This window comes from Leptonotus elevatus, chromosome 13 (genome assembly GCF_054856555.1).
Source record: "Leptonotus elevatus isolate MCC_2025b chromosome 13, RoL_Lele_1.0, whole genome shotgun sequence".
Classification (NCBI taxonomy): Eukaryota; Metazoa; Chordata; class Actinopteri; order Syngnathiformes; family Syngnathidae; genus Leptonotus; species Leptonotus elevatus.
The window spans coordinates 4,269,680-4,297,432 of record NC_141251.1 but is presented as its reverse complement, the minus strand read 5'-3'; the positions used below and the strand labels follow the sequence as shown (position 1 = coordinate 4,297,432).

The 27,753-nt window shown below is 42.1% G+C and overlaps 1 protein-coding gene across 1 annotated transcript; it reads left to right on the top strand.

The window, feature by feature from the left end:
* Window positions 1-54: 54 nt before the first annotated feature.
* LOC147163534 (protein FAM53B-like) lies at window positions 55-27,750 on the top strand. The gene is made up of 5 exons (XM_086093678.1): window positions 55-207; window positions 13,547-13,793; window positions 15,899-15,953; window positions 17,932-18,764; window positions 26,734-27,750. The coding sequence occupies exons 2-5, from the start codon at window positions 13,713-13,715 to the stop codon at window positions 27,046-27,048; spliced, it is 1,284 nt and encodes a 427-aa protein (XP_085949804.1). The 5' UTR covers window positions 55-207; window positions 13,547-13,712; the 3' UTR covers window positions 27,049-27,750.
* The last annotated feature ends 3 nt before the right edge of the window (window positions 27,751-27,753 follow it).

Here is a 27,753-nt window from a genome sequence, read left to right as displayed (position 1 = left end):
TCTCGGACATATTTTTCAGTCGCCCAGCTGTGGGCAAAAAGCAGCTCCAAGTTCTCAGCGGCCCGCAGTCTCTCTTCGCTCCTCAAGCGAGTCAGGCAGACTGCCTTGGAACTTTTTCAAGCTCCCCCCCTCCCCCTGCCCTCTGCCCTATCCTCCCCGCAAGCAAGATGTCCTAACTCGGGGAGAAGACGAGCCTCTGCTGGCCAGGTAGTCATGACATCCATTCTTGTGTGCGTACGTACGCACGTACGAGTACTCTTGCAGGATTTCGTCATTTTGGAGAGAGTGACAACATTGTTACAAGTTGTGTTTTGGCCTTTGTGTGTGTGTGTGTGTGTGGAGTATTCGTAATGCAAGCAGCTTTTTCAAAGCGATGTTCTTTTAAGGTTTGTGATCAACTGTAATTAGTTAAGAGTTATAAACGTGTATGTGATTGCGTGCATGAACAACCTGTTGCTGCATGTGTAAAGTCTGAATTGCATCTCTGTGTGTGGTCACAAGCAAGCTTCATGTGCGTGTCACACACTACGAAAGGTAGTTGGAGCTTTTATTGGATACATCGCTTCAGGGTCATGTATGTAGTACTGGTAGTCTCTTTGTCCTCACTTGTAAAACAATTCAGCACGCTAGTAGTTGTAGATCTGCCTTACTACTGTAGTCGCATTGTTTTTCTACTACTGCATTCGATTTCTGAACACTAGTAGGACAACTTTGGTATACTAGTATTAGTAGTAAAACATGGTACGTTACTTCTAGTTAGGCACAACTGTGCACTAGTTGACCTCAACATGCTGTAGTGCTCACTAGTTTAGTGCTAGATGTTAACTTGTAGAATTGTCAAAGTCCTACTTGAGAGGAGAAAGTGGATCAAAAGAATAGATATCTGAATAGAGACAATTCAGCGCACTAGTAGAATGACTCGTGTGCACTGGTGGATTGACGTGTCTTACTGTATGATGTTTCTTCACTGCCAGTGCCACTTTTGGCCAACATGTATACAAGTAAACGACTGTGCTTTACTAGTCTCAATACTAGGCCCAACTAGTAGGCATGTGTCCCACAATAGGCCATACTAGTAGCACAAAAATGATATCCAGCCTGAGGCCCATGTAGTATACTAAATTGCTCTTTGTACTCACTAGTAAGACAATTCAGCGCACTAGTAGTGCTGCATATACTAGCACCAATTTTGATCTTAAGTACAAGCACACAACTAAACAATGCCAGTAAACTACTTTAGTAACTCTAATAGGCCGAACTAGTAGGCATGTGCCATGCACTAGTACCCTCATGGACCCTACTAAAAGCACCAACGTGCCCTTTCGTAGCTCTACCTCAGTAAAATCATGTACTTACTAGTAAGCCAACGTTGTCCTATTATGTGACGTGATCATTTTCTACTAGTTAACATATAGTGTTTTACTAGCGCAGTTTTGCCTCCGTAGCAACTAGCAACATGTAGTAGTCCTAGTATGCACACGCGCAAACACAAACACTATATGTTGGCTTCGTCCTGTGAAAAGGATGAGTCATTTCTACTCTAGCACGGACACGACAGCGATTCTGTTTTTTTTTTCTGTATGCAATCAAGTGCTGCAAAAACAATGGGCCACATTGTTTGTTTGTTTGTTTTTTCAAACGTTTTCTGAAGTCAACGCAAGGATGGTCACAAAGGCCTGAGGTCCAAATCAAAGTTGTTGGCTTTAAAACAAACAAATAAAAGCAAAAGAAAAGTCATATGCTCCACCCTAAACCGACTACTAAGTACTGATTAACAACTAGTCAATGGAGGAGGAGTGTGTCACATGTAAAAATAAGTTAGCCAGGAATCTACTTTCGTTAAAATAACATGAAATATGAAACACTCTACTTTTGATAAAAGCAAAAATTAGTTCATGTATCAAGACACTCAGTGGCTAACTACGTAGAAGCAACTTTTAACTACTGCTAGGTTAACCACTGTAATATTACTGTGTATATAAAAGCAGTGAACCCAACAACAATGCACCGTATATTACAAAGTGGTACTGTAGCTAGTAAGTCGGTGGCTAACTAGCTAGCGGCTAGCCAGTAACATTAATAGTCAACCGCACGGCCTGGATGTCAGACAGTAAAATGCGTAAAATGTCACATCAGAAATTTTAATAACACTCTAATTAGCAAGTGGCTAACAGCTAACAAATTTTAATAACACTCTTAACTAGCAAGTGGCCAACAGCTAACATCAGCTAACTGGACTTATCAACATATTAGGTGCAACCTAAGTGTGAAAATAGGTTAACAATAATAACGGTGATACTGTATACATAAAAACAATATAACACTTTTTAAGCATGCATTATAAAAGTCACCCCTATCTTTTTTTTTTTTTTTTTTAAAGAGAGACTAGTAGCTAGTGACTAGCAGCCTGTCGAGACCTCACCGGTTAACTGTCATATACATGTAAAAATATGTTAACCACTGTAATATTTACTTCACTTTTATTCAAAGCTTGCAAAAGTTGCGGAACTCGTAACTTGGCATGTGAAAACAGAAAATCAACGTCTCGCATGCAATTTTATTAAGATGTTGGTGATTAAGCGGTTGTGCCATTATCACGAGATATTTTGCAAGCACGCTAGCTGTTTCCCTTTCTCGTGCCGGTTCGGAAGTGGTCTTGTTTTTCCCGTATTGGCTTAACGTTGTGCGGCGGTTTGCTTGATCCATGTGGACACGGTCAACAAAGAAACTGGTTTAGCACCAGGGCACCCTAATGGGAAATACGTGGAACTGTAGCAGTGCCACTCACGCAGGGTTGCAACATTTTGGCTGCGTGCGCAAGGAGGAAAAAAGTTGACTCCGGAGAAGGTGAAAAGTTGTCATCATTATCTTGTCATAGAAGATTATACCGGTTGGCCTTGTAGTAAACCCACTCGTACCATTAGGGATGTTCAGTTCACGCTCGTGGGAAAGAATGGCAAGATTATAGCGGATTTTCACAATAATATACAACCCCTGTTTGCATTTCCTGGTATCATTTCACCTTGCAAACTGATGTTGCAAGCGTTTTTGTGCAAGCGTTTTGCATGCAGGGTTCCCACGGATGCGTTGAGATTTTTGAAAATGTTTTTCACGGTTTAAAAAGTGGCTGAACACATTTCATGGCTTGTTTTTAAGTAGATACCGCAAAATGCTATGTATTATAATGTGATATAATGCAGTACAATTGGATTATTGTGTAATTTGCCATCACAGAAGCGCTTGAATTTTACTTTGATGTTCTTAACCATTGACTCTAATTAACTCCCAACTTCCTAAGTAAAATCAAGCTGTTCTTGGCTTGATGGTTATGGTTTGGTTCATATTTGGTTACAGAAAGGGAACAAAATGCACACACACCCAAAAATATTTTATGTAAAGAGGAACAGATTTAATGACATTTAAAATGCAGAGGTGGCAAATCCAAGTCCAGAGAGTAAAAACCCTGCCATAGTTTGGCGTTAGCCCCCGATGCTAGCTAGCTAGCTCCCTAGCAGGTAAACGATCACCATGTGAGCTAGCAAGGGAGCTAGCTAGCTAGCTAGCATCTGGGGCTAAAGCCAAACTGTGGCAAGGTTTTTACTTTCTGGACCTGGATTTGCCACCTTTGTCAAATGAAATAGCCAAGACATCCGCTAGCCAGAAGCTGAGCTGTTTGTTTACGGACTAGTCGTGTGGCAGTTACACTTCTTGTCCCTTAGATAATATAATCTGTGTAAGAACCCTAATAATCGCCCCATTTTGTTACATAATTGTCCCCGCATTCGATCATAATCATTTTTAAGATGGATTACTAACTAGCTTTGATGTTAAGGAAAAATTGTGGCAAGCTTCCGGATGTGACCCGCGGGCCTTCAGCTGCTCACTGGACTATCTTTTGCTATAACTTTAAAGGGCGCTCAAATGTAGAGATTTCAGTGTAGTGCTTATGAGTGCAAAAAAGGAAGCGGCACAAACCACATCGGTTGCAGGTTGTCACTTAGCATCAAGTTGTGTGTGTGTGTGCCCAAGTATTGCTCCGTCTTTGTGCTCCGTCCGTTCTGTCCGGGTTGCAGCTGCATGCAGAGCGAGGCCCTGATGCATTCTGTATGTAACTCACGCAATACACACACAATGATGCACGATGTGACCCCCACCACCCTTCTCCCTTTTTATTTTTTTTGTCTTTCTGTGTCGTCTGAGTCTGGCTATTTTCCTGTTTTTCACAGCGAGCGTGTCATTTAGCTTTCTGTTCCCCTCACACTGACACTCTTTCATGCCTGCGCAGGCCCGAGGCGACGCGACCAGAAAATAGTTTGTTCGCCGTGTCTCGCGTGTATTTGCTATGTGTGTGCGTGTCCTCACGCTATTCTCCATTTCAGAAGCGTCCTTCGTCCTCTGTGACCCGCAGTCATAACTACAAACAGTGAAACTCAAACCTATGCGGCTGCAGGGACGCTGGAAACAAACACCGGCCCTCCTGGCTTTTTCTTGTGTGCGTTCCAGTCGTGGTGTGTGTATATGGGCCGCTCGTTAACGTGATAGATTTGTGAGTCTGATGTCTCGACGCCCAGCCGGCCTGAAAGGAGAAGAAAAGAAAAGAGGCATTCTCACGTACACCGAGAGACTCCCCCAAAAATACTCTAAAAGATGAAAAGCATGCTGGGGATATAGTAGTAATACTCATTTTCATGAAAGTAGATTTTTACGAATCTGAAAATGAAAACATTTGACAACCCGTTTCACCTCCTGAACAAATTTGTCTTTTTATCGTTTCCTATATTGTCAATCAAGGAAAAGTAGACAGTTGGTGGAGTATTGTTTCTTGAGAAAGCTCCATCGCCAACTACTGGCCTGGCATGTACATTGCAGCATTTATAGCAGGGTTGTCAAGCCAGAACCGAGCCGTTCAAGGGTTTCAATCTGACCCGTGAGGACAGAGCACAGAGTGTAGTTTTTCCACTCAAATTAAGTTGTTAATTAACTTGTTTCTTGCTACTTTATTATTGTGCTGTTTTTCTTCCTTCAACTGCTTCTAAATTTCTGGATGAATTCAAACCATTCCAACTTTAGCATGTTCAGCTCATTCCGGGAGATTGTATATTTTAGTTATAATTTTTTTACAACTTTCTGTACTAGGTTGTTGTTGTGTAAGTAGTGATAGGGCGTGTGCATAAAACAAGCACAGGTGAGCTAATGTGTTATCATAAGTGCGTGGTTTCAGTTGATTGTCCTAATTTACTTATCAGCCATCACGAGGCAGAATCGTGTGTTTGTGTATGCAACACTTGAGCAGCTTCTCCAAATTAAAGCTTCTATTGTGAGGCGCACGCAGGTTAATTGCACACAGTGTACATTTAGAACCTGTTCTCCACCGGTTATGCAATTTGTTTTGGGCGCTGCTCCTATACAGTTAACCTCAAACTGCCTTTCCCCTCATACAAAGCTGACATTTAATATGGAAGCGTCTCCCTTTGACGCAAGCTCAGACTTGAGCGAGAGAATCCTGACTTGCCGATCCTGCTTTGAATGACGGGGCGGAGGGGACACGTGTCGGTCCAAATGGCTCGCCGTGGTTTAGTTGGGATTTGCATGTTGGCAGCAGGTTTTCCACACACCGGCAGGTGTTTTGCAAACAGCATTTGCAACTGCTGAGCTCACCATAAAGGAGATCAGATCTGTAAATCAGAGATCTACAAAGCGCGAAGGATTAAGGATGTACGGTTAATGTTTATAGAGTGAATACTTTTAAGACCACTTGTATCTCTTTGAACATTTTTATTTAAGAACAGCATAAATCGCATGTCCGTTTTGCGCATTTTCAGTAAATTCGCCTAAAAAATTCGGAACGATTGGATGGGAACCTGATTTTTGGCATGTGGTTCTAACTTGGTAATAAAAATGGCGGCTTCATCACAAAATGGTCGACTTCCTTTGTCTTTTCAGGTATGGTTTCTTGAGACTTTTTTTTTGTGGGTCTTCTCATGATATAGACATAAGTAAAACTGGCTTCGGGGGCTGAATTTTTTAAGCTATGGTGGTGCTACGGGAAATTGGTAAGTTTCTGGGTTCTGACCGAGTATGGTAAAGCTCTCATAATAGTAATGAATTTGACCTAAGAGCTTAGAAACGAACGCGCAAAGGCCACACAGAAAGGCCTGAGCCTGAACACATCTGTCTTGTTCTTCTCACGATGCCGTGCAGTCAGAGGGTCCTTGGCCGAGCCCCCTCACACGAATGAATGAACGAATGAATGAATGGGGCGTTGGAATGCCGCTCATGGGGTTTTTCTTCCCCAAACACGTTCTCTCGCTTAACACAACCGTGACATACACGTCGTCAGCTCATGTGACCAACTGGCGAGATGATTCTAAGTTTGTTGCCTGTTGTTTGTGCATAACATGCCGCAGACGCGTTGGCACTTTTACAGCTGTGAGACTGCGAGCGGCCGCCGACTATCGTGTAAACGAACCCCCCGATGGATTTAGGGGCTCTGGTTAGTGTGCACGCAACTGAACAGGCCCTTGCGGATGATGATGGAAACCGCAAGCAGGAAAGGCAAAGATTCATAGAAAGGGAGGGGGATGGTGTAATTAGCAAGGGGGGTACCTGGTATATAGAGAGTCCAGGCATGTGGGGGTCAATGCGGTCGGGGCAAAGGGGGCCCCTCGTACCTTCTCGCGCTCCAAGTAAAACACCTGATCTTGTGCCTGTCAAGCATGTAGGGCTTCACTTTGAATTTAGCCCTGCTCTGAGACAGGGGTCCCGACCCCCCCGAATACATTAGCGCATAGAGGGCCTTGTGTTGTGTTTGCAGCTTGCGGGTCCATCTCTACCACTTGGCAAACTGCGCTCGTTGCACGCAACAAATGTTGACTTATTGTTCTGTTTTGTGTTTGGTTGCCATAGCGAGACCTCAGATTTTTACAAGTGCACTACTAGTAATGCTTACTCGAGGAATAGTTTTATCAAGTTCAATTTGAAGGGGCGCACAGTCTTCAATTTTTACGGTTTGTTTATTAAGGTAATGGATGATTCTAAAGTATTTCCGCATTTGTCATTGTATCAGTATTCCCACACACATTGCTCATTGATGCACAATTTTGAAGAGCAGTTGGTGGTCATTTTGTGTGTCCTCCACTTTGGAATAATGGCGCCAATAGTTGTCATCTTCTCACTGAGCCTTTTACACATGACCAGTTGAGATCAAGGGTATTGTTCATTGATTGGTGCATAGCTGCCTGGCGCGTGGGCACCAGCCAGTCTGTGGGAGCCAGAAGTACAGTACAGTATTCAAAACGCTGTCTTGTTAGCACAGTCAGTAAACAACCATAAACAGAAGATTTAATTTCTGTGCGCAAGCTCACAAATTCAGCGGGGGATCAAATATTTACCCCACCGTATGTTAAAAGAGATCGAAGACAAAAGCTGTTTCCAAATTTCTACCTTTTACGAAGCTAATACCTCAGTTTTAATCGAACTGTCGGAGACACATTGTATGTACTGCATGTTTTGTGCTAAGTATTGGACACAGCTTTCAGAATGATGCAGTGAAGAAATTAGCTTTGGTGGATGATACTTAAAAAAAAAAATCTTTAGTATACTACATACTGCATAGAGTCTTCGGAATGTGATTACCACAAAATAAGCCACATCCTTGCTCTGCACGGGTAAGTGTTCCCATTTGTGTCATCTCTGTGCTCACTCAGCACTGAGAAGTACAGCTGGACCTTTTAAAGGAGGATTCTTAAGCACATCATTGATTAAATGACAAGTAAAAATGACCCGGGCCTCATTGTTTGACCACTTGGGAAGATGGAGTGAGTGTTTTGCGGCCAATGTTCCCCCGCGTGGGTACTAGGGGTGATGGTCCGAGCCTTCAGTGGTATGTCTTGACCTCTCTAGGAACCATCTTTATGACCTGCACCTCACGGCTGGTGAGTGGGGTGGCTGTGAGTTCACCCTGAATGGATGGTCCACCCTGCGGACTTGGAACGGAAATAATGGCTCCCACTTGCATGTCTACAAAAAGACCCACTTGTGCCCGGCTTAAGTTTTTCTTTTTAATGCTTATTTTTTCCTTTTTATTCCATCGTGTTGCCATAGGAAGTTGTTACAGTAGACTGCATATTTTATTCTGAGAGTTCTGAAATGAACATGTCAGAATTTATACATAAACATGGTATCATCATGGGTGGTAACTGTCTTAACACATGTATCACATTCCGGTAACTAGCAGATTCATGTAACTGGCTATTACATTGTGGTAACAGCTGAGCACATTACGGTAACTATAACCCATTACAGTAAATTACAGAATCTCATAACCATCTAACATGTTCCAGTAACGGTGTAGCATTAGCTGGTAACTGCCTAGCACATTCCTGTGAATGTAATACATTCTAGTAACCATCTAACACGTTACGAAAGCTATCTAGCATGTTCCAGTAACTGTCTAGCACACTCTGGAAATTCTGGTAACAATATAACATGTTCTGGTAATGATCTATCATATGCCGGTAAATGTCCAACACACTCCACTAACTGCTTAGCACGTTCCAATAACCGTATATTGCGTTTCGATAGCTTCTTCTAGTGCATTCTGCTAACTTCCTAGCATGACACTGTAACTGCCGAGCGCGTTTGGTAGGTGTCTAGCACATTCCTTTGACAGCCTAGCATGCTCTGCTAACTGTCTAGCTAGCACATTCTGTAAAACGTCTCAAAACACTCACATGCTAGTGAATGTCGAGCACATTTTGGTAGCTGCCTAGCATATTCCAGTAACTTCAAACATGTTTTTGGTGAATACTCTAGCTAACGAACTGGGAACAGTGTGGCACATTCCAGTAACTGTCTTAACACAACACTTGTGTGGTTTAAAAAGTAGTGGAGTCGATTAATTGAGCATTATGTCAGTTGTCACATTTTTCCAGAAAATGAGTTCAGAATTGTATGTGAATGCTCCAAATATTTGCTTAGTCTATAATAGTGTATTTGGTTGGTGTTGTTTTTTTTTTTTTTACTGGCTTCAGCCACCGATCAAAGTCTTGACACCAGACGCACTCCGCACAAGTATGCAGTAGGTCAAGCCAATCGCCGATGGACACAAAACGCCCTCATCAGAGAGCTTCACGGGGCCCCAAATAGGCGTCTATTCATCTGCCTGCACAACTCAAGGTTCAGGCAAGGAGCCACATCATCTGAGCTGCCCTTTCCAGTGCCCTCCCCACTCACTGGCTATTATGAGCCAAGAGTCGCTGTCTGCACTCTTGCCCGGCGTACACAAATCTAACTGGAATTACCACTTGATTTGACGAGGCCCAAATTGATTGATTGAAGACGATGCTGTTCCAGCAGAGCCGACGTTTACGATTCTCTTTCATGGTCATCATAGACCGACGGAGGTCGAAAAAGAAAAAAACGAAACTTCCCGTCAGTTTAGCTCTAATCTGACGTATTGCAGTGGCCAGCGGCTCTGACATCCTTTTGCAAAGCCAGACAAGAATTGACCTGTGATATGTCACTTGATTTATTTGGCAGTATAGGTTACATCAAGATGACATGGCACTGAAGTAACCAAGCTTATGAGGGCAGGGTGCATGCTTACAACAGTCATTGTTTATCTCTTTTGAAACATGCGGTCGGGTTACTTAAAATCCAACTTTTAAGTGTTGCACTCGTGGCTTGGCTTGTCTGGCAACTGTATTTCTTCACAACACAACAGATCAAATGAGAGCATTTGTTAAACCGGAGGCCTCTGCCATGGCTAATGCCAAATATTGGTGTCTATGCATCACTCGTCACATAGCGGTTAGGAGGTTGACTACTAAGAAAAGTTAATTAATTTGCTGCAGTTGTGATGGAAAGTTGCAGTTGAGAATGTTCCACTCCAAGTCATGTAGCAGTTCACAATGTGACTGCCAAGCAAGAAACACTTTTGTTGACATTTTTACAAGGATGATTTAAAATGACACATTTTCTGGTCACCTGCAGATTTGAACTGTCTAGCATGTTTTGGTCATTGGCTACCACGTTTGGTAACACAGCAAATTTCAGTAATTTTCTAGCACATTCTAGTAAGTGGCTAACAATTTCTAGGACTGTCTAGCACATTCTGGTTACTGTCTAACATATCCTGTTAACGCTTGAGCACATTCCTGTAACTGTCTAGCACATTCCAATTATTTTAGATGATTTTTCTCCTAGTTTTATTATCAGTAGTTTTAAAACGCTGCATGGGAATTGGACGACACTACGACGTAATTTATCAATTAATACACTAATTGCTATCTTTGATTGTTTTGCCATGGTAAGGAGAGACATATTTCTGTTGGCACCCCATGTTCTAAAGCCAATTTGAGCACTTTAGACCAATTGTGTGACTCACTTAGTAGTAATGTTGCTTTAGACTGTGTGGGAAAACCTATAGGAGAGAAAGAGCGAGCATTCAGTGTGATCAGTGGCGAAGGCGAGGCGAGTGTCATTGTGAAGCTGATGTGATCCGTCGACACCGGAGTATGGGCTTACGACACTTCTTTCACCATTGGGCTCTGGTTTCTCCATCATTGCGAGACACTTCATTAAGTAAGCATGGCTTGGGGCTTCTGATTCGTACCCTGCCCTCTCCCATGACCCCCTGCTTGCCAGTCACTACGCACAAACACACACGCAGTTAGCTCAAAGACGTACACGGCTTGTCCAGTCGCACAAAAGGGAAAACTCCCGCATGTAAACGCCATGCTCCTCAACTCCCGCACTTATTGGCTTTGCCCGTTACTCAATGTCAGTCCTAATCAGCCAAAGTAATCGTACACCGATCAACTAGAACGGTTCTGTTCTCTACTCCGAACAAGAAGGCTGGCACAGGCTTCCTTTTCCTGCAAGGGGCCCAGTTGTGCTTTTGAATTGCAGTTCAAGTTTTCTTTTTATTCATTTGCCATATAACTACAATTAAAAAATGTGTAATTTTCCCATATATTATCTTTCAATTTACTTCATAAGCACATGTATTAAAATCTTAGCATTCAGCTAATAGCATCCAGCTTTTCAGCATTCCCATGCAATTTCTGCAGAAATTGCCCTTTGTCTAGTTATTTCACATGTTCCAGTAAATGTCTGCCACACTCCGGTTACTGTCTAGGACATTCCAGTTTCTTAGCATTTGTGTCCTTTCACAATAGGAATAACTCCTGCACGTCAACGCCGCGCTCCCCAACATTCACACAAAAAACCCTCTCGTTGGTCTCGGCCATTACTCAACGTCAGTCCTAATCAGCCTAAGTAATCGCACACCGATCAAGAACATTCCCGTTCTTTACTCCAAACAAGAAGGCTAACACGGGCTCTCTATTCCTGCGAGAGGCCCAGTTGTGCTCCACTGACTTCCCGGGATAAATGGAGCTAATGGGAGTCATATGCCGGCAGTTGGTTTAGGCCTCGCCAAAGTAAAACATCTTGAGTGTAGTCATGGGGTTGCTAGAGATGACATGGAAAGTAACACAAGCTGGTATGAAATCTGTGTGCGGAATAACCCAATAGTACACAAGCGTGTTATATAAATGCTGCAACCTCCACTTAACATGTGCGCACATGTTACACACGCGGGCCTGCAAAAGCCATTAGCCTTGCGTGTGTGTCGTTTCCCGAAAGCAGTTGATTGGGGTGCTGCGAAGAAGTGAGCTCTCTAATTGGATGTTGAGCGGTCAGCTAATGAAGGAGGGAAGCCCCGGTCTGAGGTCACCGTAGCTATTCCTGCCATCCGGCGAATGGCTAAAGGAAGCATACCTGAAAGATCTCCGAATCCCTCAGATTGAACCCTTATGATGTCCTGAAAAAATTCAACCTGCATTCATTCGTCCTAAAAATACTTCTTTTTTTTTTTTTTTTTAAACCCCATTGGCCTCTTAAGGGTTAACCTTTTTTTACAGCCACTGCCATCTGCATGCAGCCGCAATGTGTACATGAAGCCATGAAGCAACCACACTTCCATATAAGATCCTTCTACCACGCCTTTACCCGGGATTAGCCAAATGATTCCGCCATGTTTGCTCGTCCACGTTTTGGCTGAGGAAGCCCTTTAAGTGTACGTCGGATTTTAGCTTGAGAAAGTACTCATTGGGCTCCTAAAAACAGGGTTTTAATGAACGGAAAAATCTGGATGCGTGTTGTGGAAAAGGATGAAGCACTTATGGCTGTAAGCATCGTCAAAACATCACATGGTGTTGGAAGAATAATGTTCATAGCTGCACTAGTAGACCTCCAGGGGGACCAGGAGAACTCATGCCAGCCCCTTAGTTAAACACATGTTGTTGTCTTTTCCTTGACTTTGTCACCTGTCCATATGGCAAAATACTGTACGCTTTTGTGTTTTACTGCTAGAGCAGACATCCAATCGAGCTTCCCGTTCCCTTCGAAAGAAAAGCAAAGTGCCTTCATAAAATCGCATAAAACTACCCAGCCTGTTTTGTAAAGAAACATTGCCTGTCAAATAGCCGACAGCATGGGGCGCTTAATTTAGCTGCTTTAGTCACATGCTAACTTTTATTGCCTCTGCCAAGGAGTTAAAGTGTTTGTACGCATTAACTCAAATTAAACCAATCCAAAGGAAAATAGACATTAAAATTGTGTGTGTTTTGCGTGTTAGTCTTTATTGAATTGTTGATGTCTTACAACTAACTCACGTTACAGGTTTGTAATGACAACTACTGCCGCCTACAGGACTGGAGCATAAATTCTCTTCCACCTCAGTTTTTCCATTAGTGAAAGTTATTGCTATGTTTGGGTCGGGCACACACTCAGTGACTACCATTCTTACTATTTTTCAATCATACAAACTTTATTTGTACATAATCTTTCATATTTGTACTGTTTTTCGTACAAATATTTACTGTAATTCTGACTTTACAACTGCAATAATGTAGTTCTTAGAAAAGAACGCCGTCATAAACCGAGGCCCACCCGATACCATTTGTGGCCAGCCAAGCCGGTGCAATATATGCGACATATGCTGATGCAGACATGCCGGAAATTAACATCATGCTAACATTAGCTTACCTTGTTACTGTGATTGAACACCGCAGTGATGGACTTCAGTCTCATCATTTTCCATCCATAGTTGTCTATCCCAATTCTTGACATTGCCTTTTATATTAATACGTTAAAAAGCAGTGATATTTTTATGTATTAAAAACATATAAATAAATATTTTTATTAAATATGGTGTTTTTTTCAAACCTTAAGTAGATGCCGATGCTAGCTGCTGAGATAATGCGAAGTAATTTATTATCATTGCCACTTCTGTGTCATTACAGAATGGTGTCAAGATTTGTATCATGTTTTGGAAAATGGTGTTGCTTGTACCTGCTTTGTGTTATCTATCTCTATCTAACTATCTCACGTGCCAGCATTGCAGTGGAGTTGTTTTGCTTTCAGTCCACAATACCCGCATAACGATGGCATAACACACTGTCCTAGCGACTGTACAGACATCAAACACTCATAAAAGGACTGTCAGCATTTTCATATTTGTCTTTCTCTCTTCTTACAGAGATTGCCTCAAGTGCCAGGGGCGTCCTACCTGCTCTTTGGCTTAGATGGGAGGTGCCAGCTGACTGACTGACTGCCCGTCCTACACCCTCACCCAATATGGCTGCCCGTGGCCTCCTCCTCCTTCTCTTCCACCCGACGAGTCTTGTGAAAAGTGCTACATTAACATGGTGATCATCTTCTCCAAAAGCCTGGAAAAGAAAAAGGGTATCAATAATGTAAGGCCCAAGAGCAGCGAACGACCGCCGGTAAGAGACGAGAATAGGACCTTGCTTTTTCTTTGGCCTTTATTTTTTATTTTTTGCAACATGACCTCCATCATAAAGTTAGCAGGCTAATTTTACATTTCAGTTCCATCCATTCATATTTTAGTTCTTGTCATTATTACAGATTTGGGTAAACTGGACCCTAGAATTGTGTACAAAAATTGTGTTTTGTGCGTACCATGGTGTTGGACCTTCTATCATTTTGTTGTGCCTGCATGTCAGTTTAAGTTGGCGGCACATCAGATTATCTTTAACAGCTTCTTATACCTCGTCAGATGAATATCACCACTTAATGTCATTCCACAGCTGCTGCATGTCGCTACAAGCCAGAGCCATGCTGCATTCGAACCTCACAAGTCGTTAGAAATAATCATATACATTGGTACTTTGCCTTCGTTCAAAGTAGAAATGACGAGATTTTCGAGCAGTCGCTTTGTAACATTTGCAGGCCAGACTTTGAGCTACAAATGTCAGACTGAATGAAGTGACATGTTGACCCCGCAAGGCTGCCAAATAAATAATATACTCTTAAAAACAGTTGGGTAAAAAATAACCCAACTATGGGTCAGAAATGGGTCTTTTAGTGTAAAACAACTCGAAAATATTGGTCAGATCCTTTATTTGGGTCAAACAATTGGGTCATTTTGTATAAAACAACCCAGAAAGTTGGGTCAGATTGACCCATAATGTGGATCGGTCCATTTTTTATCCATTATTGGGTTACTTTTGACCTAACTGTTTTTAGAGTGCCTGAGCTCTCTCTCCCAATTTTTTTTAAATTAAGTGAGTATGAAAAAATGTCAACGTGCTGCAATGCCCTTACCAGTGGGAAAGGAGAGCCACAGTGAGGTATCACTAGTTGCGCAATATCAAATGTTACAAACATGTGCTGGATTTGGAAGCACGAGTCTCCATTTTCCACCGGAGAAAAAACATTTTGTCTTTTGTTTTTGTTTACTGTTGTTTGTTGTGGTGGTGGCAGTGATCACCTCAGCATGAGTCACTGTAATTTTCCATCACATTTCCCCCTTTGTCCCTCGTGTGCAAAAGAAGGCGCCACCCTGTTGCAATCGAGTAAACTCAGAGAGAGGGAGAGAAATCACAAGACAGGCGTGTGCAGGCAAACCTTCCTCTACGCACGCCACGATTCCAACGAAACCTACAGTACTGGACTGAGAGTAGATAATAGCAGCTCAATGTTTACAGGCGTCTTAATTGATGGATCATTTGCAGGGTATCAATGGAGTAGTGAGTGAACATACTGTGCATACTAATAGCGCCGGTTGAGCAAACTGTCAGCCATTTTTCTATACAAAATGCAAACTATACGATGACCTTTTGTGTATACCCACACACCTTTGTGGATCATAGTAATAAAGAACATTTGCTTTTGTAGGTTAAATCAATATGTTATTGATACATTGTAGGATTTAAGTCAAACATCCATCCATCCATTTTCTATCGCACTGGATGCTGGCCAATTGCAGGTCACATTTCGACAAACAAGCATTCACACCTACGGACAGCATACATTCTTCAGTAAACGTATGTTTTTGTGGCAGGAAGTCGGAGCAACAGGACAAAACATTTTTTTCCCCTTTAAATATTGTCAGTGTTCTTTGGGAACTACACAAAATGAAATTTTTGGTGGTTTGTATATAAATGTGGGAACAAAATGTTTTGTGGCTGCACAGAGGATGAATGGTTGCTACAGCTTCTACACCAGGGGTAGGGAACCCTGGTCCTCGAGAGGCGCTGTCCCGCCTGTTTTCTATGTCTCCCTCCTCCAACACAGCTGACTCATTATCAGCTCATCGGCAAGCTCTGTAGAAACCTGATAACGATCCTGTTCCAGTGTTGGTGGAGGGAGACATGGAAGACAGGCAAGACAGTGGCTCTTGAGGACCAGGGTTCCCTACCTGTTTTTTGGTTTGACTAAATTCACACAAACTTCACTTTTGACTAGGACTCTTCAAGATAACATGGACAGTCGCACTGTATACAAGTAGGGTTTAAATAAAACAATGCAAATTGGGTTATGCATTTGCATACTTTCATTTCTCAAAATCTTTGTGGCTTCTTTTCAGCGTGAGCGCCACACCATGAGCAGAGGGACGACCCTCTTCTCTTGTGGGACTGCTGGTGAGTTCTCAATTTTGTACAAATTTTCATGTTTTCATGTCTCTCAAGTCGCACAATACTTCAAAAGGAGAGGTCAGAAAATATACGTGACAACCTTTGCATTTGGCTGTTTCTTAGCCTGAAGTGAATGGCGCAAGCAGAATCGCATTCAAAGACTGCAGCATTTTACTCGACATGTAATTTCGTGTTGTCAGAAAAGATAACATGGTGGATTGCTGTTAACCTCTTTTTACACTCGTATGATGATTAATAACATTTCAAAACTGTCAGTTAAAGCAACACTAAGGAACTTTCAGTTTACGTTGATTATGGTGACGCCATATGGACAAAAGCGGTATTGTTATGTCTGAAGGGAGACCACATTTCCTATGAGGACAAGCGCATTGCGTTGTTTTTCTTGCATAGTTTTTTTTTCAAACCCACTCCAGCAAGTGAAATCGGGGCCAATGTTGATCCTTGAGTGTCCTTTCATTCCGGGGTATCTTTTGACTAATGCCATAAAGCAGTCAGCACATTTGTAGTTTGTTGTGTGGCGGTGTTCCTACCATCCTCCCCAAAGTTGCTTAGTGCTAGTAAAAATTATACAGACCCCCTCAGGCCTTGGCAAAGATACCATTCAACTAGTTTTAAGTCGATGTTTTATCCGAAGAGTTATGAAAATCATTTATTAAGGCTGAAAAGTTCCTTAGTGCTTCTTTAAATGTTACAGTATTACATATGGTGAATTGGTTACACTTTTATGGCAGCTAATGTTACAGTATTACAGGGTGTCTTGGCTTACATAAGACACTATGAAGTGTCATCAGAGTTAAGATAGACAGTTGTTAACGTCATTTTATACTTGTATGAAAGATAAGAATGTTAAAATATGACTTATGGTGTGTCAGTGGATCTTAAAAATCCTACATTTCATTTTCCAAAATGAGACCTTGATTATCCTTAAAAATAAATTAATAAGCCTGTTCAAAAGTCTTAAAAATGCCACCGGTACAAACAGTATATGAAAAACAGCATCACAAAATCCTTTTCAATTATGTTCATTTTTATGCTAAAATTAGAACTTTCTTATAACAATCTATATTTAACATTTCTTACAAATGGAAAATACTGTGATTATAATACTGAGCCTACATTTAAGTCCCATTGGTCGTTAGTGAGGTGGCCTTAAAAAAAAAAAAGCTCATGAAATGTCTGCCATTTGGCTTTCTTAAACCATTTTCCTATTATTTTCTTTGAGAATAATCAATGTTCAACGTTTCGAGCGTCCCGGAACAGATGGTGTTCCACCTTAGAGGTTCCACTGTTTTTGGCTTTCACTTCCTCTCCTCTCGTCAACATCTCGTGACCAGCGTGCACCTGCTCCACGTTACTTTGCACACTACGCTCTCACGGGAGATGAACAACAATACACTTCCTTCAATAAAAATACTCCCAATGTGCTCTTCTTCTTTTTCTTTGCGGATGATGACATTTCGAGGAGCCTGGCGATGGCTTTATGCATTGCGAATTTGCATGCTTCGTCCATTCAGGCATCACAAGTCTCTTTTGTTGAGTTGTTTTCATGACATTCCTGTCAGGTCGCTGCTGCATTTAAATGGTCTGCCCAAAGAAAAACCATTTACATGCCAATGTTGGAGAACATGATCCAAAATAGACAGGATTAGGGCGAGAAAAGCCATCTTGTTTGGCTAAGTAGCTCAAATCAGCTTGACACTATAGAACAGTGCTTCTCAATTATTCTTTTTAACAACATCATGACTGATATGAACTAATTTGCTCCCAAAAACATATAAAAAGCAGCTCCCAAAATCTTTTGTGAAACCTGTCCTGTAATGTTTCTGACACGTCATGCGTTATCACCAACAAGTGACCTTGCATGCGTCCTAGTGTGTTTAGTCATTCTGGATACTTTGGACAAGTTTTTCCCTTGGTTGTCGTGTAAACGTATCCTGAAAATCCATGTGTGCCATTTTTGCAGAATCAGACAGATGGCTGAACCCAGGACGAAGCTTCCAGTCAGGTGCCAGTCTGGAGAGCCTGTGGGATGCGAAGCCCGAGCCGGGCAGCCGCCCCTGGACCAAGGAACCGGGCGCCGCCACGGCTATCACCAGCCTGATCAGAGATCTCAGCCTGGGTGACGCCGCCTTGACCAAAGGCCACCTGTCGGCCCCCGCCACTTCGCACTACACCACTATCGCCACAGGCCAAGCACCCACGGCGCCCCCCAGCAAGCGGCAATGTCGCTCTTTGTCCTTGTCCGACGAATTTGGCGGCTTTCGCTCGTCGTGGCGGCCTCAGGGCTCCCGAGTGTGGACGGCGGTGGAGAAGCGAAGGTGCTACAGCGGCGGGAGCGTCCGCGCCAGTGGTCACTGCCCCGCTATGCAGCGTAGCTCCAGCTTCAGTTTTCCTTCTCACTCCAGCATCCCCACTGACGGACCTTTGGACCTGCCCTTCTTCAACCAGCGACTGCCTGCCCACCCTCACTTCACTGCCTCCCCCGTCTTCCCCATCACCCCTTCCTCACATGCCCCTCAGTCCTACCATGGCCACTTCCTACGACCTCTCTCCCTCTCCCACGAGCAGATCAGCCTGCCCGAACTCCAGAGAGAAGAAGCGTCGGAGGCCAGCTCGCCTGATTCCACCCCGGAACTGGGGCGGCGGTCCGGCCAGAGGGTGGATGGGAAGGGGTGCCTGTCTCGGAGCAGGTCGCAGCCCTGCGTCCTGAACGACAAAAAGATCGGGATGAAGCGGCGGAGACCCGAGGACGCCCAGGAGACGAGGCCCTCTCTGGACCTGGCAAAGATGACTCAGGTGAGCTGGAATTGGCCGACATGCACAGACAAAACGCACACAGGCAAACGTTTGCCGAGGTCTCATGGTGAAACTATTTCAGCAGCAGGCTGGATTAGATTTACACTACATTGTTTAGGTGACGGGGTCAGGGTTCAAATCTGCATGTTCTTCCTGTGCTTGCTTTCCCACATCCCAAAGCATATGTTAGGTTTACTGAAGACAGTAAATCAGGGATGGCTGAATTTTTTTCACTGGGGGGGCACACTTACAGAAAAATGCACTTGTGTTTATGATACATGCTAAAACCAACTCAATATGAGCGAGCCTATGTTTAGCAGTTAAACATGTTCTCATTCAATTCCAAAGGTATAAAAATGTCCAGACATTCAATCCCAGGTACTTACTTATTTATATATATATTTAAAAAAAAAATTAATCAAGTGTTAGGGTAACGTATGGCGGACCAAAACTGTCAAAATTAAAAATCAATAAATGAAAATAAAAATAGATGTAAAAAAATTATTACAAAAATAAATATAAATGGAAATAAAAACAACCATAAATATATATCCATAAATAAATAAAAGTTAAAAAAATAAAAAACGTGATTCAAAATTCTTGTATGGAGAGCTCCAGCAATGGACGACTATCTTGTCCACTGTCACCACAACTTGTTCCCCGACCCGCTTACTCGCTGGGGTGGTTGCCTTGCTTGTGGGAATCTTGACTCTACTCAGGATGCAGACTAACATAAGCAGAGGTGACAAATCCAGGTCCAGAAAGTAAAAACCCTGCCACAGTTTGGCTTTAGCCTCAAGTGCTAGTTAGCTAGCTCCCTAGCAAGCTCCCATGGTGCTGGATTACCTGCTAGTGAGCTAGTAGCTAGCTAGCTCTGAAAATAAGAAAAAAAAATCTGATCTAATCACTATATAAATCTAATGAGGATTCATTTTCTGGATCATCCAACCAAATCTTCACAACTCAACTATCAGAAGTCTTGTGTTAAGTATCCAAGTGAGGGAGTGGTGCTTACTCACGAAACATGCCTCATGTTCAGTCATGCCGCTTAACGCCACACACTCGAAAGGACCCAGGCTCGGTTAGCATTTCATCGAGTCTGTTGGGTAAATCCAAAAGGTCGGGCCCCCTTGATGTCCATCTGTTATTCACCGCAACTCCCACCCATTGTACTTGTCATTTCCTGCCTCAATCTGGCTTTTATCAGAGAGCCACAGCGGCCAAATAAAAAAAGAAGTGATTGTGCACAGAAAGCCACTACAAGACCCAACATACGTTATGCTTGGCCCCAGCAATCAGTGATTGTAAATGAGCCTTCGCTACACAAATGGATCTTCTAATGGTATGAACACTTTGATGTAGAGATATTCATCTGTAACATGCTTGCCAACTGTTAAACGATGCAGTATATCATGAAGAAAATTGTTGTACAATGTCTACAAGTGACTGAACTTGTGGCTTAGAGATATGAGCCATCGTTAAGAACATTTTTGCTATGACTTGAGATGCAAGTGTGGTATGTTGGCATTGAACTCAACTCACTTCACAAGAAGCACTTAAAAAAAAAAGAACCAAAACAACAGCTTCAAGCTGTTTATTGCCACTCCCTTTCAAAGTTTACTCTCATATTAAACATAAAGCAAAGTTGTTGTTGTGTTTTTAAATTCATTATATTTTGAATTCATCGTCCAATTAATCAGTCATTGGAATGAATACAAACTGTGCAGTCAGTCATATATTCTTTATCCTCTGTAAAGAGTGACTACTATTAGTGTCACGCTGCGTTGAGAGGAGCTGAGACATGTTAATGACAAAGCAACAAAAAAAAAAGACAACTGGATAGCTCATAACTTGAAAAACTTCCAAGTTATGCCACTCTTAATTAAGTCACGGTGCCACTGTATTAACATTGGGACTGTTTCTTCAGATTTCAAATTATTCCTCAGAGGCCCAGAGTGCTGGCCCTTGATGACATCAGCATTTTTCTGTCTTTTGATTGGTTGGTCAAAACTTATTACAACCAAATTTCAAAACAAGTCTATAGCGATCTGCATACATTAAAACTATAATCAACATCTGAGTGTGATGTACTTAATTAAAATATTCATTGTTTTTGCCACAGTATTAGATAAATATTAATTCTGAACTACTCCAAATGATGTGGCACAGTTGAGTGTGTTTGTAGGTCAGTATTGATGTTTTTAGAATATTACCAACATGATAGTAGTGGTATCAAGCAGAGGTAGCAAATCCAGGTCCAGAAAGTAAAAACCCTGCCACAATTTGGCTTTAGCCCCTGATGCTAGCTAGCTAGCTCACTAGCTAGCTCACATGGTGCTCGTTTACCTGGTAAGGGGCTAAATCCAAACTGTGGCAGGGTTTTTACTTTCTGGACCTGATTTCACAGTCTGTTGTCTGCAATAGAAAGTGGCATCATTTTATTCCGACACCCTCCCTTTTCCTTTTTCCTAAAGATTTGTGTCACCCTCAGGACAGTCCAAGTGCGAGTTGGACGCACGGTATTTCCTCTAATCGTGCCAACTGCTAGGCGGGGAACAAGCCGAGCCCTGACGACACACGCGGTCGTAACGTTGACGTTACCTCGGCTCGCAGGAATGCTCCCACGTCACATACTAGGGCCGTGCTTTCATAGACGTCTCGGGGACTAACGATCAGACAGACACGTTGGTTTGAAAGGAGGGGCATGGGTTTCTGTTGTTAACGTTTTGTTTTTACACAATTTTATTTGAATTTTTAACACTCAACATATAGTACACGATGCATTGAAATATATTGTGGAATATGGGTGGGGGGGGGGGGGGGGGGGGTTAAAAGGACCTTTTTGACCAGCCATAATGATTGCAAAATGACAGTCGTCATATTGCAAATCCTTTGTAACGTCAAAGTGGTTGAGACGCACGTTTGCTGCTGCAAAAGTTTGTGGATGTTTGCGCGAGGTTGCGGAAGGTCAGCAGCACATAACAAGTCCCCTGTGTGTGCTGTCCGCGCAACATGCAGCAATGTGGCCTTTAGTTTCCTGCTGCATGTCAATGACGGCGGCTGTGAATTCTGGAAGTTCGTGACATGCTAATCAGCGATCGCTCTGCCATCGTGGGTATTTATGCATGCCCCCCCCCCCCGATTAGCATTAGCGTGCTAGCAATTACCATTTAACGTAAACACTAACCACCATTTAGGTCACACATATATCATTATATCTACATGAGTAGAATTAACAGTATTAGCCTAATGGTTAGCAATCACAATTAGCATTAGCACGCTAGTGATTTCCATTTAAGGCAAACAAACACTAACTACCATTTAGGTCACACATACATGATTATATCTACATCAGTTGAATTAGAATTAGCCTATGCAAAATGGTTAGCAATCACAATTAACGTTAGCACGCTAGCTATTTCCATTTAAGGCAAAAAAAAAAAGTAAGAATGTATGAAAGAGTGTCTTATACACTTACTGAAGATGCTTCAGCAATAGTCCATGAATAAACAAGTGGAGCTGTCTGTTAGCTACAATGAGCTCAATAACTTCCTGTCTACTGGGTGTGTTTGCAAAAAAGGTCCGTGTAGAAACATGGACAACGGCGCAAACATGGTTCCGGCGGAGCTTCAAGGCAGACATTTTAAGTCGATCTATATTTTAAAGTCTACTTATTTGACTTTTTGGTTGAAATTGCTATTTTGAAATTGTCAAAATGCTCTGAAAAGGCCGACAATATGGGGTTGGCTGCTCTGAAAATGACAACGTATGATACTATACGTACTTTATTTTCTAAACAATTTATGCTTGCCTAAATGTAGGTATGCTCCCCCTCCCTCCTCTCCATTCCTGACATGGCGCACATAGCTGAGCAGCAACGTGGGAACGCGACAGTGACGCGATGCGAGTCGTCGCGTAAACGCGTTATCTCATTAAATAACAGCTCGTGCTCTGTTCTTCATGAACTCGCTGCCCCTTATCTGCATCGTGTCCTCGGTACAGCGCAGATGAATGATTGATGCGGAGTTGCACTGCTGTGTCGTCTGCTTGTCAGGAATGAGTTCAAGATTCCTTCCTTGCACGTCTTTTGTTTGACACGCCGAGCTCTGCTTGTGCTTTTCCGCTCTGTTGTCGATTGACCTCATTTCAAGACGTGAATTCTTTTGGGGGATTTCAACTGGTCTTTGTTGATATTTATTTGCTCTTTTTCCTTAAATAAGCGAGAAATTGTCCTTGTGTTTGGCAGGGTCATGTTTGTTTTAGTGCCCAGATATATTTTTTAATTTTTTTTATGGCAGTATTGAAGTGGAAGTGGAAGTGCGCGTGGAAAGTTCAATGTCAGTCCCATTGAAAATAAATGGGGGAAAGTTGATATTTAACGTTAAGTTGTGCGAATACTGTACGTAATATGGAATCAGATGATATATATCCTGGGAGGCGCGAATTTTTGAAGCAAGTTGAAATTTTGACTGTGTAAGTCGGAATTATTAGTGGGAGTTTCATGGCAAAAAAAGTGTGGAGAATAAAAATCACAATAACATATGTGGGAACGCTATCTTATTGATTTTTTTAGGTTATTGCCTCAGTCCTTGTTTCAAGGCAGAAATTTATGCTTCAGAAAGCTTGGTAACCAAACTTTTTTGGTTAGTGACAATGTGAAGGGCTACCAGTTTTATACACACTTCTGAAATAACAAATTTACTTGAGCTAGCTGTGGGTAAATCAGCTCATCGTCGTTGCACCAGCTAGCTTGTCTCAACTATACGGTAGTATAATATAGTTATAAAATATTGTTTCTAAATGTACATCAACGTGTGATTTAAAATAGAACTGTACAGACACCAATTAAATGCAGCTTACAAGTAAGTGGCACTATTGTTGTTGTTTTTTTTATAAAGTGACAATGATTGGGTGCATGTGTGCTATTTGCTCTTTAAGTGTGTCTTTCATGTGGTGGTGGTATGAAAAGCTCAGCACACTACAGAAATGTAACCCTGCTTCTAGAGGACCCTCCCAAATCCCAAGCAGTCCCGGGAAAGCGCATAGTGACAAAGCAGCTTCCAACCTGCCACCCCCACCTTTCAACCCCTCCAATCCTGCTGGGATAATTAGTAGTCAAGTAATAGCAGGGGGACCAAACATAGACCTGCTGTAGAAATCCCCCTTTTTTCTATTCCGGTGACAGACAGCCAAGGCCTCCCACTACTCTCGTTATCACCTGAAGTATTCGCTTTTGTTTGTCGGTCCGCTAGCGAGAGACTCCCGGAGCATGGCAACAGCCAAGTTGTCCGTCCTCAAGTCAAAGAAAAAGCTCATTTCTATTCATCTCCGTGCCTCCAAACATCTGCCGCTTCACAGATGATTAACCCCCTCACTGCACTGCTTTGCACATAACTACTGCTTTTTGAGAACATTACAACCTTATTATCTTTGAGACTTCTTGCCTTGTTGGGTATATGCAAAAAATAAAAATTAAAAACCTTTACAAGTACAACGTTCTCGTAAACTTACAACTTATTCTTGTAATGTTTTACATGTTTTCTGTTAACATTAATGTCTCATGAATAACTGACTTATGTTAACTTTTATGTGAATTTTCGCTCCCGGCTGTTTTATTGGATTTTGACAGATTTTGCAAGGCCCACAGAATATTGTGTTCTATTGCTATAAAAACATGGAATCTACCAAAAGAAAGATTAGTCTCATCTTTCATCAGAAAAAAAGTATATTTGTATCTGTTTCCGTTTTGCAGCAATTAGCATTAGAATATAGCTAAGTTTCATCATTATTCACAAATTTGTTGAAAACACTGGGGAAAAGAGCTTATTGCAACATGGCCCTGGTTGATCTCTTATACTCTGTTGCCACCTGCTGGCTGTTTTTTTCTAATAACTACCATTGCTTTAAGCGACCACTTCAGGTTAGAGGCTGTATGCTCCAGCATAAAACAAAAAGGAGCAAATGAGTTAAAACACTTTCTGGAAATCGCTGTTGGAATATACTAAAAGCTCTCCTAAATGCTCAAGTCTGTTACCGGTGTTGAGTTACACAAAACGCAAAGCAGCTAAATTACAAACTATAACGATATTTGTCTTGAGGAAGGTGACCACCTTGCAACTCAGTCGTATCGCATAACAACTCTCACTTATATCAACTTTAGGTGAATAAAATCCCTGATAGGATTGAGCCATATTTGTGGGAAATCTGAAAGTAGAGCTGAAATGCAGTTCAAGTGTTAGTCATTTATCTTTCAACTACAATTAATACTTTGTAATTTTCACATCATTTATCTTTCAATTTACTTCATAACCATTCAGCTTTCAGCAGAAATTGCACTTTGTCTAGTATCTAAATCACTTCCTCATGTCTTGCAACTCTTCCTCATAACTCCTCTCACTGGCACAATGACTAACATCTGCCAACCACAGCATGTCACGCCATGTAAATTAAGTGACATCACATCACGGACATCTCGTTTGTAGCTCCTCTCAAAAGCACAACAAATGCATGATTGATGATCGTTTACGTCCGTCAATTGTGTAATGTGACATGAAACACGTTTACGGTAAATTTGATTTGTGACTGTGATAGCTTAATTCTTTATTATAAACAGTTTGGGGATGTTTTTTGTCCTTCACACCACTGCTTTGTCTGTCTTGCTTATGTCAAAAGAGGAGCTCGGTGTTTATACAGTGTCAAGGTAACTCGGGATAGAACGTGTTTGCGGCGTGAATGTCCCCAAGGTCAAGTGTTCAAAACCGAGAGCAAAGTCCTGCTAGTGAGTCGCCTTGACACGGGAGAAACGAGATACAGTTTGCGGTTTTTCTGCGACTTCACACAGTTTTGCTTTCCGTGATGAAAGGGCCACGGCTTTGCACGCGTGCTCGCATGTGCAAAGACGATTTCGATGAAACGCAGGATGCAGCTTTTGGCTGCTTAAAGTGAAACCTAATCTCACAAAAAGTGACAGGAAAAACCCCAAATTGAAAATTCCCCCAAATAAAAGTACTAGCCAGCCACGACTTTCCAGAGATGGCAAAAGTACTCAGTTTCAGTAGTGAAGCAGAAGTACTGATACTTGTGTAAAAATTCTATACTAAACTTTGAAGTACTTATTCAACTCTTGCAGACTCAAGTGCATTTCAGAATCTGATGTTTTTTTTTGTTTTTTTTATAACTTAAGTACAGAGTAAAAAAGTAAAATGCAACCTGGTTCACATTCCTCCATGTCACTGCTGTCACTGTTCTTTCCCCGCCCCCTGAATCAATAATTCCATATCTCAACTGGGGTTTACTTTACATCACTGTATTTAGTATGTGTTTTTACGTGGTGTCATTATAGACGGTAACAAGACTATTTTGAAAATTAAGGAGTACAAATGACATATCGGTTTTCAAATGTAGGAAGTAGTGTTAATTTTGTCAATGAAAACTAAACAAAAATAATTTGGTCAACATTTTTTTTCCACTGGACGAAATCCCTCATTAATAAACAATAACTGGGACTAAATCACTATGTATTTTCGTCAACTAACGTGCTTCACTCGATAAAAACTGGAATAAAGTCTATGGACATTTTAGTTCATAAACAAAAACCAGATGAAAATTATATGATTTTTGTAAAATCCTGTGTCTGCTAATCTGTCATTTTGACACTGTCATGTGACACACTCCCTTTACAATCTGCAGCTAGCGAGTGCAACATGCACAAACACATGGGACAGACAGGATGTGGATTCACGGTGAACGGTCCAACAATAATCCTACCGCTAACTTACTAGCTCATAAAATGGAGCCATAGTAGCCTCTTGTTGATATACTGTCAAGTTGTTTTTCATCAAAAGGATGAGAGAAAATTTTATTACCGTTTTTATTACCGGACCAAATACCGAACATGGTATTTGATTACTTCCCACCACCGCTACTTCCACATAATCACATAACGTCGTCCTCTTTCTCTCTTTTACAGCAACTCCAGACTTTCCAGAGCTTGAGTTGCCCCGGCTTCTCTTTTTTCGATAGCTGCCAATCCAGCCTGCCTCCGTTGAGCCAGCGCCAATCGGAATTCACCACCGAGCTGGGACTGGAACCCCGGCAGGAGGCGACGAGAGACGGCGAGGATTCGTCCGACGAGGAACTGGACAGCGACTCGGCGTGTAGCGTGGGTTCGAGATCCGGCTCGCCACGGGGGAAAGTCGCCCTCTGGAAGGGCGAGTGCGGCTCAAACAGGGACATTTTCCAGCTCGGAGGAGAGCTGGACCTCGAGCAGATTGAGAGGAATTGAAGCAGATCTTCAGGACGCTGATGACTGGAAGTGTTAAGGAACGTCTCCACTCAGTTGAAAGGGAAAGACGTTGGACTATCAAAGGATGCGGAGGACATATTTGCTTTAAACATTGGGACTATTTAGAACTTTTTTTTTTTTTTTTGCTCAGGAGTGTGAAAGTAAGGGGTTAATAGTCTTAAAATAAAAGGAAAAAAAACTCAGATCCGCAGCTGCCTTCCCATCTGGTGAGCTTTCCAACGTTAGCTTAGCATCTCTTTCCTATAACTCAAAGTGGACGCAGGGACGACTGTATACTACGACACACAACTCTGACTTTGCTGAATGTAGGCTCAATAAGCTTTAAGACATGGGCTGCGTTTACATGGCCACTATATTTTGATAATAACCAACATATTATGGATCCGATTCAAAGCACAGACTTCAAACAACTAGAACAGTTCTGCGAGACAATAATAAAAGGAACATTCCCTAAACTAAGCTGGTTATTGCTGTCCATGTAAACACAGCCATCGACTTCCTTCCTTTTTAAGTTTCTTCATAAGCAAATTGTATATTTGAATTAAACTCCTAAATGATTAGTTCTGATATCAATGTTTATTTTTCTATTTCTATGTTGTTTTTTTGATGGAGCTGTATGTATGCGGAGTGAGAGCGTGATGAGGGATGTTCTTGGATGTGGAAATAAATCTCCATTCGAGATCG